Source organism: Rhea americana, unplaced genomic scaffold (assembly GCF_003343005.1).
Source record: "Rhea americana isolate MKP2758 unplaced genomic scaffold, rheAme1 scaffold_9, whole genome shotgun sequence".
Lineage (NCBI taxonomy): Eukaryota > Metazoa > Chordata > Aves > Rheiformes > Rheidae > Rhea > Rhea americana.
Genome location: NW_028187088.1, coordinates 5824346 through 5840408, shown reverse-complemented (window position 1 = coordinate 5840408; position 16063 = coordinate 5824346). Strand labels below are relative to the sequence as shown.

The window sequence follows — 16063 nt, the reverse complement described above, 5'->3', positions numbered from 1 at the left end:
GGATGTGGGGGAGGGGGCGGAAGGCTCCCTCCCCCAGAGGCTGCGGTGGGGCGGGCCCCAGGAGCGCCCCGGGAGCCGTAACCGGAGGTGGGGGGCAGAGCAGGCTGGCACCTGCCCCCCAAATCTGAACGGAGCCAGGTGTGGGGGCTCCGCGCTGGAGGCGAGCGGGGACCCCCAGCGCCAGCCCAGGGCAGGGGCTCGGGGCACCTGAAGAGTCACAGCGCAGACCCTGGGCCATGCTGCCTGCRAGGCTCAGCGCAGGCAGAGCCGGAGGGTCCCGTACACATTTGCTGCCAGGTTCCCAGCAAAGCCGAAAAGGCAGCAAGGTTCCCCCATGTCATCAGCTCCAAAAGAACTGCAGTGYAGCACAAAAGCCTCCACCTGTACCAAGTGCCCTCCCTATACACAAACATATTCAGGCTTCTGCATGGGTAACTCCAGAAAGTCAGAAGTGCTTTAACAGCACTGTGTTCCCAGATCTCTCTGGGCTAACCGCGATGAGGGCAGAGGCCTGGCACTGGGCCTGTGCTCAAGCTCTAGCTTGGGGCTCCCCATCCATGGAGCTGGACATGCAGCTGCCCATACTTTCGAGTTGGTGTAAGTAATTGCACATCAAAGTAAGTCTTATTTACCCTATAGGTTTCCTGARTTCAGCCAAGCCACGTGCTGAGTGCTCTGCCCAGCTGGCCTTCATGGGGCAGCTGCTTTAAATTGATGCAAATAGCAGTAAGGTTCCTACCTCTACTGAAATCACTGCTCTGGGCCTTTGCTGGACCACCAGCAATGATGTCCAGGAAATGGGCTCAGCATCAGCAATGATGACTGGACACACCACGTCGCTAAGTGGTTTGGTGCTCAGCAGCCACAGCAGCTCCACTCCTAAGCACACYTGTCAGTGATAAGCCCAGTGCTGCCAGACCATGAAGTGAAGCCTTCTACATAAGCTGCATCCACAAAAGTCTGTATAAATTACAATTGCTRATAAATATCCAAAACAACAAGACTTTTGAGGGCGTAGGCTAATCAACACACTGGGCTGAGAAAGCCCCAGCTGTTGAGGACCAAGAAAGGACATCCACAAGGGCAGTGACAACAGCCTACTATACAAGCGCTGGTGCAGCCTCCCTGGGGAGGCCTGTGTCAGTAAATGCCCGTGGATGCTCCTGACAACAAGCAGAAATCAGCCTGGGGTACCAGGAGGCTTCATGAACCTGAAACAAAGAAAAAACTGAGAAGGGGAGGGAGGAGCTTCAGGGTGGGCTGGCATGTGGAGACTTCTTTAGGCACATAGCAAGCAGGGGAAGAATAAGACGAGTCACAGCAAAAGTATTAGTCTGTTAATGGAGATCAGAGTAGGACCACAGATAAATCTGTTTTCTAAACACAGAACAGCAAAAAAGGGGGGGGCAAAATAATAATAGGAAGCCAAGCAGACTTTAATCTAGTTACTTGGGCACCATAGTACTCAACTCCTAAATCACGCCAGCAGCCCACAGGCATTCCCATGGTCTCCCACGCTGGGTTTCATCCTGTTTTAAAGCCCATGCTGCTGCATCTCTGCAGCTATTGCCTGCATGGCTGGGTTAAATCTAGAAGGGGGGGGGGGGAACATGTGCTTTCTGCTACATTCACATTGTTTTTCAATGCTTAGGTCCATGCGTGCACTGTCTTGCTGTTTAAGAAGCATTTCTCTCTAATTCCCCTGCCAATTAGTGAATAAAAATACTTCACTTTGTGGTCAGGCACTACAGCATGTCACAAGAAACCCAATGCAAARTGGTCATGACACCTACAAAGATGCTCGCAGAGGGACCAGGATGCAGTGGGAGGCACCACCAGCCTTGTAACTGTGACGTGTGACCAGCRCTCACAAGTTTAAAATCAGGTGAGTTCCAAGAGATCTGTCACCAGTCWTTTGCCAGCGTGTGTCTGCCTGGCAGTGGCGGGGCTGAGGCTTTCTCCTGGCAGGTTGCAGAGAGCGCCGTGCAGAGATGCCCTGTATTTGGCTCGGTGGCCCCTGCCGAGGCGCATAGCTTGGGTGTCACGGCTGCGGTGTCACCTCTGCCACGTTGCCAGAGGCCTGAGACTGTCCTTTCCCTCAGCAGCTCCTGTCTCTCTGCAGCCCATATCAATGCCTCAGTGSTGTTTCCACGTTGTTGCTTTCGTAGTGATGTTGGCCAAACTTTTCCCTCTGCATTGCCAGGGTGTAGTGCCAGCCCACTGCCACCCAGCACATGAAAATTGCTAGCTATTAAGTGACAGAAGCAATATAATCACATTTTCTGCTGAGCTGACTGCACCTAAGGTAATTCAAGATGTAAAAAGACAGTGAGCAGTGAACCACCTCTCCTTGCCTTACCAAATGCACTATGAGGAGTTTGTTTTGCTCTCGAGACCTTTCAAGACGTGTGAACTGTTTTGGAGACAAAATCCCTGTGCCTGGACTTTGCTGCTGAGCACTGKTGTTCAGCCTACCAGGCTTTCTCTCTTTGATACCAAATACAGACTTGCCTGCCAAAGAAGACCACTATGGCCAAAGAATTTCTYTGTTTATATTTTTTGTACAACTGGACAAACGCGCTGCTCAGGGCTCGGTCAGGTATTTGCTGTTATACGAGGAGGATGAGTCTCGAGACTATGGCCAGAGAGGATGTCCATTGTCCACATCCTGTTTCAGGCTCAAGCACAGCCTAGTGCCCCTTTTCCTTGGCTGAGGTCAAGAGTTTGCCCAATGCCCCTGTGATTCAGTCAGCTCAGGATGGCTGCAGGTCAGTCTGAGCAGCAACAACAGGCTGCAAATAATACAGACTGTGCTTCTATCATTTGGTTTCTCCATAAAGACTAGGTTAGATGGCAGTGTAAACACGTGATCTAGGGTAGAGGGTAAAATCATAGTCTTCTGGACTGAATCCTGGTCATCATTTAGAGGGTATCCTTCTCAAGGTAAGCCAACATTTGGGTCACTGACATCATTAATGCAACAGAGACCTGTCAGTCCTGAGAACTGGCTAAACTGGTCTTGCTTCTAACCCATTTATCTGTTACTACAAGAAAACTTTTCAAGGGACAACAGGACCCGGAGTGAAAACAGATCGTCCATCTGGGCCCCTCAGGACAACAGTCTTCATACAAATAGGGCTGTTCCTTGTGCTACATGGGCCACAGGCAGCACTTGCTTTGCCTTGCTGGCTTTCCTGCCCAGGGTTTGTGGCACAGTGTGTTTCCTCGTGCATGGATGCTGTAGGACGCGTTCATTTAGCTGCCCTAGAAGTCTGCTCACATCTTCTCTCCTTTMGAGCTAGAGGCTTGCTTCACAGACATTTGACTGTGTTTCTTGGTGGACTGGACTCTGTCCCACCTGTTGGGGTAAGTGCAATTGGACAGAGTCCCTGGAGTTTTGAGAGGRATGAGCAGTCTCATTGCCAGCCCTGCAGCTGGACTGCCCTCCTGGGGAAAACGGGCTCCGACATGCTGGCCAGGTGAAGCAGCTAAGGCAGCCCAGGGGGAAGTATAGTAAGTGAGGCACCTGTGGGGAGAACTGGGTGCTAAGTGGGTCTGCATGGGGTTAGCACCTTGCTGCCCCTGGGAATATGGCTGTGCTGGGCTGGTACTTGGTGAGCAGGGCAAGAGGAGCTGCATGGAAATGTTCTCCAGGGATGGTAGGATTGCTGCTGAGGAGGCCCCTGTGCTAGAGGTAACTGGGGAGGGGATCTGGCAGCCTTTGAGCAAGGGGAGCTATGTGGGGGGAGCACTGGGATGGAGAGCAGGAGCCAAAGGCTTCCTTGGGCTGAGCGTGGGCTTTCAGACCCGATGCTTCTCTAGGCCAGCAGAGTGCCACAGGGAGAAGAAAACCTGAACAAACAGGTGCGAATAAGAAAAGAGTGGAAGGAAGCAGAAATTGTGCCTGTGTTTTAAAATGGAGGTAGGGGGAGAAATAYCTTCTGCTTGAGAAGGCACTCAAGAGCTTTTTGTAGCATGCTGTAGGATGAAATATGACAAGCTGATGTCTCCCACATGATCTAGTTATTTAACGCAATATGCAGTCCTTGGAGGTGTTAGTGCTTAATCATTACTGTTAAAACACTRAAAGGCTAAACTATAGATAGCTTCTACTCTACAGCGACTCCAAAGCCATTTTTCTGGCCTTTTTATATATTTATGTGTGYTTGTGCATATGCATGTGTTTAAAGGCTAGCAGTGGAGAACAAGGTTTTATGAAATAGTCATAGTGACTACCTAAAATGCTACCATTTCTAGTTTTCTGTACTAGTGGAGACAAGCAGAATGTCCTCAAAAATACCCCTGCTGGGGGAAAGGCAAAAATTCTTGAGGCCAGAACTCAAGAGGAAACAAAATAATGACTCTATTTCTTGAGAGGAAGGGAGAAAAAAAAAGAAAGAAAGAGACAAAAATATGCCAGAAGAAAAGACCAGAAGCTAAAACCCTGATTATACCCTGCAGTAAGCTGTCAGAAACTGGCAGCAGTGGGAGGGAGCGAGAASAGGCAAAGCTGATTTCAGTAAGTTTGAATTAGTGTAATCTGCTCTAACCATACTTAAAATGCATTTTGTGTGGGATGGGAAGGCTCTGGGATTCTCTGATGCACACTTTGTAACATGGTTATTTAATCTATTAAAATGTCCAGGGTGGAAGATACAAACAGGCGTAGAGCAGTCTCACCTGGCCAGTACCGAAAATTCAAAGATGCCTCAGTTTACCTCTGAATGCAAAGTCTTTGTAACTAAACTGCTGATTGAGAATCCTGATTTTGGGGAATATATGTATCCTTCAAAAGGATATGAGTGTTTAACAACCTATTACTTATAAACAAATTTCAGTTCAAAGACTGATACTGATGTAAAATGCAGAGTTTTTTTCTTTTTTTTTTCATGCTTATTGTAGTGGGGCACAGGTTTCAGGTGCATAGTGGCTTTAGGGGTTGTTCTTAATATTTTGTGTTTATCCAGCCTTGGCACATAGTGTGTACTGGAACTGACCTTAGGTGAAGAAAATGGAAAATAAAAAGATCTTGATAGCTGAACAGACTGAAAGGAAAAATAATTTTTTTTTTTTTTTTTTTTTTTTTATAGTGAACTAGAGAGAAATATTTTTGTGACAGAACAGCTTGGCTCCTAGTTTTGGTCCTGCTTGTGTGGGTTTATGAAGTGCTTCAGACTGGATCCATAAGGGTCTTACGTGCGTTATTTTCACCGTATCGTCCCTGTGGGTACATAAATCCATACTCGTCCAAAGGACTAGTGCCTTTATAATTGATGCTAGCAACACTCCGTAGAGGGTGGGTTTGGGTATGCCCCTGAAGAGCCCACATCAGTACCAGGGTGAGCCGGTAACTGCTTGTGTTTGAGATCCATCATCATCTACAAACTAAGCAYTTTTCAGCACTTCCTCCGGAAGGTGCTCCCCCAGACTTGCCTGGCAGCAGTCCCTCGGCCCCTCTTGTTTAAGCTGTTCCTTCATCAGTGTTTCATTGCACCCTTCATTTCGTTTAAGTATTTCTGTGTGGCTCTTCAAGGCAAGTAAAATATTGCGCACTGACTGTTTCTAGGTCACTAAAGCTGAAGATTTTCACCTGGTAGGATCTCAAATTTTTCATTTGCTGAAGTCAGTGGAAGCTCTTGGCTCTACTGCGAGAGTTTCTGTCAGTTACTATCTGTCTCTATAACTCCACTCATATTTTCCAAAAGGTACCAGAGCATGGCTCCTGTCAGACAAGTTGGGCTTCTTTTATGATCACTAATGGTTTTACACAACAGCTAGTAAGCTAATGGTAAGGATGGTTTTCGTATGCCCTTAGGCTTGTTCTCTCTCTGCAATAGCAGGTTGAATTGGTGATACCTAGTTTTTGGCTTCCCTACACTGTAGAAGTAGTCATTACAAAAAACTGCTTGTGCAAGGTCACAACTAAATGCCTTCCCTGAAAGTGTATTACATACAAGTGGCATTCCCAAACTTACCAAAAAATAGCTTAAGCTACTTAGTGGGGGTTGGGGGGAGCGAGGGTAGGGAGYGTATGCAGTAGAAAAACAGGCCTTGATGACTGAATAGTCAGCAAGGATGTCATAGTTTGWGATCTGTCATGTTTTTTCCTCTACTAAAGGGGGAATGGTCAAAGTTAATTTATCTCACCTGTGTAYAGCAGATACAGAGCTTACAGGGAATGATAGTTTGGCACATCAAAAGAATTGCTGGAGGGGTATCCTTCAGAGCGGCTCCCTAAAGAAAACCTGAGAATGGCTTGATGAACAGAAGACAAGACAGAATTTGTCCTGGTTATTTTCTAAGACAAAGGCATGAAAAAGGCCAGGACAATACTCATGATACAGTACACACAGCATGTTAAAATTTATTTCACAGAAATCCTCTTTTGTTATTTTTTTCATATGTGCTAGTTCAAAGGAGCAGCTCTGGAACTGGGTAGAACTTAACACGAAAGCTAGAACTATCAGAGCTTGTGATTTCTATCTACGMTACATAATCACCCTGTTACAATGCACACGATATAATCTGAAACCCAAATTACCCATTTATCAGATAAAAAAGACATACCAGCAATAGGATCGGAAGAAAGGGCACAGTAGTGTTACACCACTCCCTGAATGGCAGGCTACAAGTTGTTTGTGTCCTGTAGAATAAGGGAATCATCTTCTCTGGCCACCCTTTTCAAAACCACATTTTGTCCTTTATTGCAAGACATAGAAGCTCTGCTTCAGGTCCAAAATAACTTATCCATCCTGCAGTTACTCTGTGCTGTTCTCGGTTGTCTCAYCTCACTACTTACTCCTTTAGGGCTTGACCAAAACTCATCCATCTGCAGCACACAGAGCTGTTAGGATCAGGTCTTCATAACATTTGTTGCAACAGGGCAATGCACCATATAAAAATGTTACAGGATTACATTGGCAAGTGAAATCCCCTCTTCTGATTACTAYGTTCAATAATGTGCATAGAAGTATGCTTACTGGAAAACAGAAATATGGTATCTAAAATACCACATCTGTGTAATACGTGAGCCAAAGGAAGGGTTATGTTCCAGCCACACTTAAAGCTAATTCCAGAAAACAAAGCAAGAGGAAGGACTTTATCAAATTCTATTATTAACAGGCACCCATCCACAGATAGATACAGATCTGCAGATCGGCCAGCAGCCTGCACAGTGTTCTACCACAAAACTCATGGAACAGGTATCTGGCAAGTGCTTCTCACTGTAGAAATCTTCTATAACCAGGTCAGTATCAGCAGCTGGAGATCCCAAATTCCTACCCCACTCACTGTGCCCACACAGTTCCTTGGAAGTGACTCAGACAAAGTGTACCATTTCAAGGAGCTGAGCAGAGGAAGAGGGACAAGTTCTCTTTGTGGCTCAGACCAAAGGTAGCTCATTTGACTTATCAATGCACAGACCGAGCAGAGCCCTGCATGCAGCATTACTTGGCAAGAATAGGGGAAAGGATAGGAAATTCTTCTAGCTTTCTTCTCCCTTCTCCCCAGATTCAACTTAAAAGTGAAGCTTCTTTAATCACTAAAGCTCCTCCTATGCATTTTAAAGACTCCCAGAGCACTGTTTCAACAMTAACATGCTAACCTCCTCCTACCCCACCAAAACTGAAGCTAAAAGCAGATTTGGAATCCAAAGCAGATTCATGTCAGTCAGTTCATCTTCACTACTGTTCTAGAGATGGAGCTGCCTGGCTCATTCTCCATGCAAATGCAAAACTGTTCCCTTTTTGGAGGAGGCCCTATCTCCTCCTTGCTACTTACCTCACTTCTGGCTGAGGTGGGCTGTGCATGTTGATATGAAATTACAAAACCGCCTGCGATCTCTCAAAATTTCTCTGCACATTCCTTCCACAAAGCTACCACAGTTATCAGAAATGGCAGCCAGAGCGCCTGACTCAACTCAGGACAGAGGGTTTGACAGCACTGCAGCCCCTGGGAACACTGTCTCAGCAGCATCCTGCCTTTAAGCAACGGGCACCATGATCTTAACACATCACAAGAAAGAGCTCTACCAAAGGCCACTGCACACACAGATGGACAAACCTTAGTATTTCTGCAGATAAGTACCTACCCAAATGGAAGGCACGGCCAGCAGCGAGGCTCCCTGTTGCCTATGGCCTAGAAGACAGTTTCCAGTTAATCCTAATGAAGTCACCAGCTAATCACCAAAGCTAGCAGATATTGCTCAGAAAAGGAGCATTCCTCTTCCTGCTGCTGGATGTCACCTGTGGAAGTGAGGTTGAGAGACACCAGAGTGAGTCTAAGAATAAATGGGATTTGGGGCTCCAATATCAGGCCTCGCACACTGGGTCTAGAGCACATTTCTGACTCTGGAGATGCTCTGAAAGTTAAAAGACCTTCTCCATGTTAAACACAAAGTCAACCTCTGTACTTATTCTTCTGGGAACTGGAAATGAGCTTTTGTACAAGAAGGTTAAACAATCATTTCTTTTTCTCTCCAGTGAAAGACAAAGAATTAAAATTTAAGACTGTGTTCCTCGCATCACAGCTTCTCTTAGAAGCAGCCAAGTGATTTTTGTCCTGATGAGACAAAGAAGAGCCCCAACTAGTGCTAAGTGAGGAAGAGACTGCTTCCCATTACAGATTTCATAGGAGGGGAGTGCACCCAGAAGTATTTTTCTGCTTCTGTTCGGAATATAAGGGAGAGAAAGAACTTGCCCTGTTAGGGAACAGAGAAGGAACTCTTTGTCTCGGTCACTGACAGAGCACCAGCCCCCTCAGGGCACAGAACCCGGCATAATGTAAGCAAAGAGCCCCCTCTGCAGTGTGACGTTCCTAGCAAGATACAGCAGTATCGGAAGAGGAACAGAGAGAGCTGCCGACACAGAATGTCTGTGCGTGTGGATGCTGAGATTTTAATTGAGAACACCACAGACTTCTGTGCAGTATATCTTGTTTGTACCCTGTATATGCAGCTGCCTGGTAAAATGGGAAGGAGGGAAGTGGAGGCACCTCAGACTGAATTTTAATCTCTAAAAGGGGCAAGTAGGGTATAACTACGAATATGATTCAGTGTGTTGGCTCCAAAGGCTTTCTGTTGCTTACGCAGATTGGCTTATGTTTTTAAATCATGATGCTCGTCTGCAATTAAGAAATCCCTTCCTGAGCCAATCTTTCACATAAAGATTCTCAAGTAATGTTTACTTAACTTTTTAGGACTAAGGAGATACAAGCTGTGAACTTTCTCTGACTAGTCGGCACTAGGGAAAGAGAGGCAACAGAAGGYGTATGCTGTTAGGGGTATGGATATAGTCCTGGGCAGCAAGACCCCAGCAACTAATGCACGTTAGTAGGTTCCACCTCCAGGCTGCAGGAAGGAGAGGGAACAGGGACCCTATTGGGGAAAGTATCAGACCATATGGGATATCCCTGAGATGCAAACCACATGGGGGTGAGAGGAAAGATGGCAGCAAAGGACAGACTGACTTGAGCTCCTATAGATCAAGACTGGGGGTTGGGGCTTGGGTACGATCTTGGCTCTTTCGACCCCTAAGTACAAGGAAGAAGCAAAGGTGAGCTGCAACTCGTRCTAGCCAGCCCTCGTTCTCAGTGGCCTCCCTGTGGAAACTGGGCCAACCGGAGCAGGGGGCTGCCCTTTGCAACAGCTGGGGCCAGGCTGGGCGCAGGAACAGCCTCTTGCTGCAATGCTGAGTTCTGGGMAAAGACACCTCTGGAAATTCAGACACTGAGGTGTTTCCCTCTGCTATTGAGAGCCAGCTGCTGACTCCTAAGGCTGGCTGCAAAAGGCAGAAGTACTCAYAGAATGCTAAATAGTGGGGAGGGAATAATACAACTTTTCCTTTGGCCCTGCAGCAAACTGCTCTGGCAACTGCTGCTTCCTTTCAGGGGGCCTGCCCCCACCTTAACTGCTGGAGGGCTACAAAATGGGATTTTGTTTCAGACTGACAGTGACACAGTGCCAAATCCCCAAGCAAGTAGATTTTTTTTTTAAGTCCATAGGCACTTATTCACTGAAGGAGAGTGTAAAGAGTTAAAGCCTTCCCTTGGCAGAGTGCCACCATAGCAGAGCTTCTGGGCTGCTCACATCACAAACTGGATGAATGGTACGTTGTACGTATGGTATGTTGGCTGATGGTGCCTCTTTGCTCAGGGAAGAGCTTCATCCTCAAATACATTGCAAAGAGGAGAGTAGGTTCGTCTGATTCCTGTGCACAAAGGGTGCAAGAGAAGGAACCCCGGCAGAACAAAACTGGACTGCTGGGACAGGCCTTCTCATTATATCCCGTAATTCCCATTATGGTTCAATTTGTGATTGTAGCAATGTTAAGTTCACAGTTGAAAGCCTGCTGGCAGCTGTCAGGATTGCAGAAGAGTATCAGTACAAACAAGGGGTGTTTAAAGGAGTTTTCTTTCATGTTGGCTAGACTAGATCACTCCTGGTCTTCCCCTGTTCTCCCCTTCTCCCCTTTCCACTACTGGAAACCCCTGACTGTAGATCTTTGCGGCACACCTGTCTTATTCCTAGCTCCAGTTTTCCTTCTTGAAAGCAAGTTGCACAGCGTCATTTACATCCGGTACTACGTAAGATGCCTCCACCAGGCTGGGGTCAAAGCAGAAGTCCCGATGCCCGTGGAACACAGTCTCCGGCACACATTCCTCTGGGTTATTGAGAACATCTGTATTGTGGCGGTAGACCCCGGTGCAGACCAGAATCGACTCACAGCTCTCCATTGAAATGTTGCAGTCCTTCCTTTGCTCAAGTTTCTCTTCAGTTTGGGGACTAGCTGCCAGTGGGCTCCTCTTCACCCCAGCCTGGACCTGGTTCTGGTGAGCTGACTTGAGGTAGCTGTTGTAGAGGTTTGCCCCATAGATATCGGACATGGGATTATCCCTGGATAAGGCCACAGTATGAAACAGAAATGAGAAACTAACCCATACATCAAGTTCTGGCTCTGACATATTGGGATTAAGGCAGCACTGAGAGAGGAAGGGGCACAGGACACTTGCTAATGTCAAGAGTATCCCCTAGACTGGACCAGTAGGGGATGTGTAGGACACAATGATGTGTCCTGTTCAGCTGTGGTAAAGGACACATGCTTCACAAATGTTTTTTTTCAAAGGGAAAAAGACACACCCAAAGCACTCAGCAGGTTCTGTCGTTACTGTAATGCAACCGTTATGACCCCAGAGTGTTTAGCCAAATCAGCTAATGGTACTAGATCTGGGTCTTCTATCTTTTTCTTTAATCCAGTCATGTCACATGCATCCTGCAGCAAGAGCTTTCCTCAGCTGACGGTGCCCTTCTAATTATTAGAAGCATAGGGTGCAAAGATCTAGCAAACCTTTGTTCTAGGACAAGAGACACCAGCAATGACTTGATGATTTTGGTGTTCATTTTAGCAATTCCCATTAAAAAAAATAAAATAAAAAACTTTAAAAAATCCAGAATACAACTCCCTAAGGAAGCAAGCAGGAAAGATGGTCTCTTACCCAATTGCATAGAGGCGTCGGATGGGAGACTTCCAGCCTTGTTTCTCAGCCTGCTGTTTTATCAGGTATTCAGCATAGCGGTAGGTGACTGTGCTGGGTTTGCCAATCAAGGCCTCGTACTTCAGCTCACGGCCTGTCACTTTCTTGTAGATGTTCTCCAAGCAGAGAAGGAAAGTGCCATGGCCAAACCTGCTCCGAAAAGGAAGTCATCAGTGCCCTCAGTCATGCCACTTGCATGGCAAACACCCCTCTGCGGGGAGGGCCATCTGCTGCAACCAGGGTATCACCTGGTTTGGACACTGTATCTACCCACACACCTACACAGGAAGTGATTTGCCTTTTGTATCTTTTAAGTTTTAGTTTTTGTTTCTCAGACAGTTTTAGTGTCTCTAGTGCTAACAATGCCATAATGTCAGGTTCTTGCACTGAAGAAACATACTGTGTAAGAAAAGATCTGTAGGAAAGCTGTATGAACTAGGCTAAAATAAATATCAGACATGTTTTTCACCTGGGCATCTTGGCTTCAGCCATCCACAGAAGATCCATGTTGCAGGCGAGAACAGGCAGATGAGGATACGGTATATCTTCCAGCTCTGCCCCAGGGTTCCCATTGCTCAAGAGTACATCAATAATAAGTTGTAGACTTGTCTCCCACCTGACCGGCTCCCCAAACAGAATCACCCCTGAAATATTTCGAGAAACGCTTGGACACTCACAGCACACAAGTACAGGACCTATTAGCAGAAGCATAATGTCTGCCATACTGCACTTTTCCAGAAGAAATAAAGTAGCCATCCTGAAGGAATAAAAGAGCCATCCACCCTTCACTTTGTTCCCTCTGGTGGGATGCCCTGGCTAATACTGCTACAATAACAGCACAGCTAGTAGCAGGCTCTGGTTTGCATAGGACTCTGCTGCGTTCACCACTGCTTCCAGGTGTTGGGAGTGTGGTACAGAGAGGAGTTGGCTTCAGTCTTATCAGCTTGTGCTTCATGCTGCGCAAGTGCAGCTAGACTGCCTCCAAACTGTATCCTCTCAATAAGCTGCCTGTGGATACTGCTGAGCTGACAGCACATTATTAGCTCCTATCCCAGCTTGCTCGCCTGTTATTTCTGCTTGCTGTTCACACGTAAACAAAGGCCACTGCTTACCTTCTATAGTGGGGAAGTCAGTGGTTGGAGGAGGCTGCCAGAAAAAAATAGAAGGCTGAGTTATTAATGTAAAAGCTAATGCCCTCTTCAAAGCAGAAACAAAAATGTTTCCTCTGACACTGCTAGGGTTGACCCATGAAAAGGTAGGATAAAGCCCCTGTCAGACTACTCTGAATCCCAAAAAAGATTCTTTTTACCCCTCCCCCCCCCACCCAGATTGGATTTCACAGATCTTGCATTCCTGTCTCTCAGACCTGAAGAGGTCAACCAAACTATCTTGTCAGTCACTGCAAGGAACTGCAATGAAACACAGCCATGGCATGCAGGAGAAAGAAGAGGGCAAAGTTACTGCCCTTTCAACAGGAGCCAACACTGGAAAGCACAGGAGATTCTGGCTACTTGGTACCAATCCCAGGCTCTCGCTAGAGAAGGTCTAGCCAAAGGCACAGCTGCTCTGTGTCTTTGCAGCTTCTTCCCACTGTGCTATAAGCTGTAACACAGTAGACCACTCGTTCTACTGACATATCAGGAAATTACCAGCTCCTTTGGCCTCCGACTTTGATCCACCATGTCCAACAGGGGAAATGCCTTCCTCAGTGCCTCTATGGTGACCACATGTTTGAACCCCAAGCTATTGCAGATCATCAAGGAAAGATAGAGAGGTTATTTCTTTAAAAAAAAAGAAATTATTTGCAAAGACATCTACAAGGTTAAGAAACACAAGCCCCAGTAGCAGAGCTGTTACTTACACCTGATAATTGGTTAATTTCATTGTTTTCAGTCAAAATGTATGTTATGTATCAACTTAAAGGTGGTCCTAAAGGTCGAAAAGACTGGAGGGATTTACTTTGTCATTARCAGCCTCTGGTGGTAGGTCAAGAAAAGAGATTGCTCCAGGGCAGAACGGATGTGCTTTGGGAGACCTTTTAAGACCAGGATTCTGGTACTGGGGCAGTGCAGAGGGCTGGCCAAGCKTCTGGACTGAAGTAGAATCAGTAAAGCTCTGGATTAGCTTGCCTGGGGACAAGAAAACAGTGCATGCTGACAAACCAAGGCAAGGGAAGGCTGAACCATACTTGTTTGCAGGATTACTTGCCATTAGCTTCCTCTACTTGCTCTGGGGAAAGGCAAGAACAGGCCAAGACTTTGTACCAAGTGCATTCAAATGAAAGTACAAGGTGTGACTCTGTGTGGGTGTGTATGAGTAAGCGTGTGCATGTGCTCATACACAAGGGGAGGGTCTATTGTTCTGTTTTCCTGTTTATGTTGCTCTCTGCCAGACCCATTAAGCCGACTCAAAGATGCTACTGGAAAGACAGAACAGTGACCCAAGCCCACAGCTTCAGAGAAGCTAAGTGAACAGCAACAGGTCTGGATGAGGTCCTCTTTACAGAGTTAACCCTGGCACTAAAAGCGATATATCTTCAAAGGCCCTAGAAAAGGGAATGGCACTGTGAAAATGAGGAGAAACTCAAAAGACACCTAAGCAATAAGCCAACAGGCTGAAACGGTGAGCAGACACATAGGTTGGGATGTCACAAACAGTGCAGGTGGTTCTTTCCTGCTTGTAGAAGTAGACTATGCCAGACCTGCTTTGCACTCTGCCCAACACGGGAATATGCATGTGGGATTGATTCTCTGTTAAACCACAGCCCTGCACCTTGGCATTCTGCTTTTACARGCATTTGCTTAAAATCACGTTCCTGGGAGAAATCTTAATTGTGGAGGGTTGGCTGTAATCTGTAATTTAGTTTGCCTCTAAAGACTAGGTAGGAGCATAGTACTATCCCAAAAGAGAAGAGATTCAAAGCCTGCAGGTGAGATCCCACCAGGAAGAATAGCAGTGCAGCTCACAGAAGAGCTAATCAATGTGAGGAGTAAAAGGCAGACCAAGGAAAGACAGAAGATAAAGGCAAATGACAAGTGCCTGCACTTGAGCCTCTCCATAAGGGTCCCTCCCCATAAGACCAGTGGCCTTCCCGTTTCCTTGCCCTCCTGCAAGCTGACTGAGCAAATGCTCTGGGTACAGGCAGGGTTGGAAGAGCAGTGTTTAGTTGGGAGGCTACAGCGGGAAGAGCAGCCAGCTGCAAGACAACTGTAGCAAAGGATACTTCCGGGCGTTCTCCTCCACAGGTCCCTGGCCCGCCACTAGCACACACTTCTGGTGGAACTGACTGAAGAGCCGCAGGGGGCTGTGGGACAGGATCACCTGCTCTGGAGACACCTGCAGAACGGAGGAAAGGTGCTCGGGTGAAAAACGTGGAAGATTTGCCCTTCTCCATGCAGTGTTCAGCAGCCAGGCCGCTTCCCTTTCGCCACGTTGCTGCCTTCCTCCGCCCATCCCTGTTGTCCTTGTCAATTAATAGGTCATACCAAAGCAGAGCTAGYCATTTAGTGGGATCTGCCATGGACCCAGCTCCAGCCGACAGCCACACAGACACACTCAGACTGCATCCGAACAGGATTCTCTCTCCTTCACTCAGCAGTGCCTCTGCACAAGTCCTGACGGGAGCAAGGGTAGATCAAGGCAGGGCTTCCTACTCCTGTGTGCTCCTGCTAGAGCCCTCTTTCTGTAGCCCCCTTGCCAGGCCAAGCTGGCCTAAAAACATATACGTTTTTCTTCATTATTTATTTAGCTCCGAGGAACAAATTTATATTCCCCACCCCTAGTGGACCCAGGCTCAGCAACCGGAAGCCAGCTTATTTTGACTGAAGTTTCAAATCTGTTTGTACTATGAAGGTCAAAGTTTCCTCGCCCTTAAGCCCTCCCCAGAAAGCCGTGCTGGGAAGGCTCCCTCCTCCTCTTGATGCTCCTGTTCAAAGTACAGATACACAAATTCAAATTCAAGGTGCTGTGAAAAAGCAGTTTCTCAATCACTTGGACTTATTTCACCCCAGTGTGAGAGCTTCCCCCCTCCTCCCCATGGGAAAGCCCGGCATGGGCACATCTGGGCGACCTCCCGGCTGCGGGGCACAGCCGGCGTCCTCGGCCAGCTCAACGCCCAGCGCTGCGACGCAGAGCGAAACGGTGGTGGGGACGGGTTTCTTCCCCCGTCTCCCCGCGCTGGGGGTGACCCTGCCCTAGGCGATACCTCGCGGCGTCCGCGCTGTGTTTCCCGCCCGCAGCGGGCGGGCAGGTGGGTGCGAGGCCGGGCAGTTACCTGCAGCCCCAGAGCCCGTGACAGCTCTTCGGCCTTGGCCTTCCTCAGGCAGTTGCCGGCGTTGGTGAGGAAGACGACGGGCACCCGGAGCCGCCCGCCGGCGTCGGAGAGGGCGCGGAAGGCGTCGCGGGCGGCGGGGATCACCTGGCTGCCCCGCACCAGCACCCCGTCGATGTCGAAGAGGAAGCCGAAGGCCGGCGGCTGCAAGGCGAGCGGAGGGCACGGTCACCGCGGCCCGGCAGCCCCTTTCCTCCCCCTCCC

At 47.8% G+C, this 16063-nt stretch overlaps 1 protein-coding gene across 1 annotated transcript; it reads right to left on the bottom strand.

Moving 5' to 3' along the window:
- Nucleotides 1–6339: 6339 nt before the first annotated feature.
- On the bottom strand, nt 6340–16027 carry HDHD5 (haloacid dehalogenase like hydrolase domain containing 5; the record flags this gene model as incomplete). Its single annotated transcript, XM_085324123.1, has 7 exons — nt 6340–10891; nt 11491–11679; nt 11999–12173; nt 12642–12675; nt 13179–13272; nt 14753–14865; nt 15803–16027. Coding segments are annotated over 7 exons (1200 nt in total), but the record flags the coding sequence as incomplete, so codon positions are not given.
- Between the last annotated feature and the right edge of the window lie 36 nt (nt 16028–16063).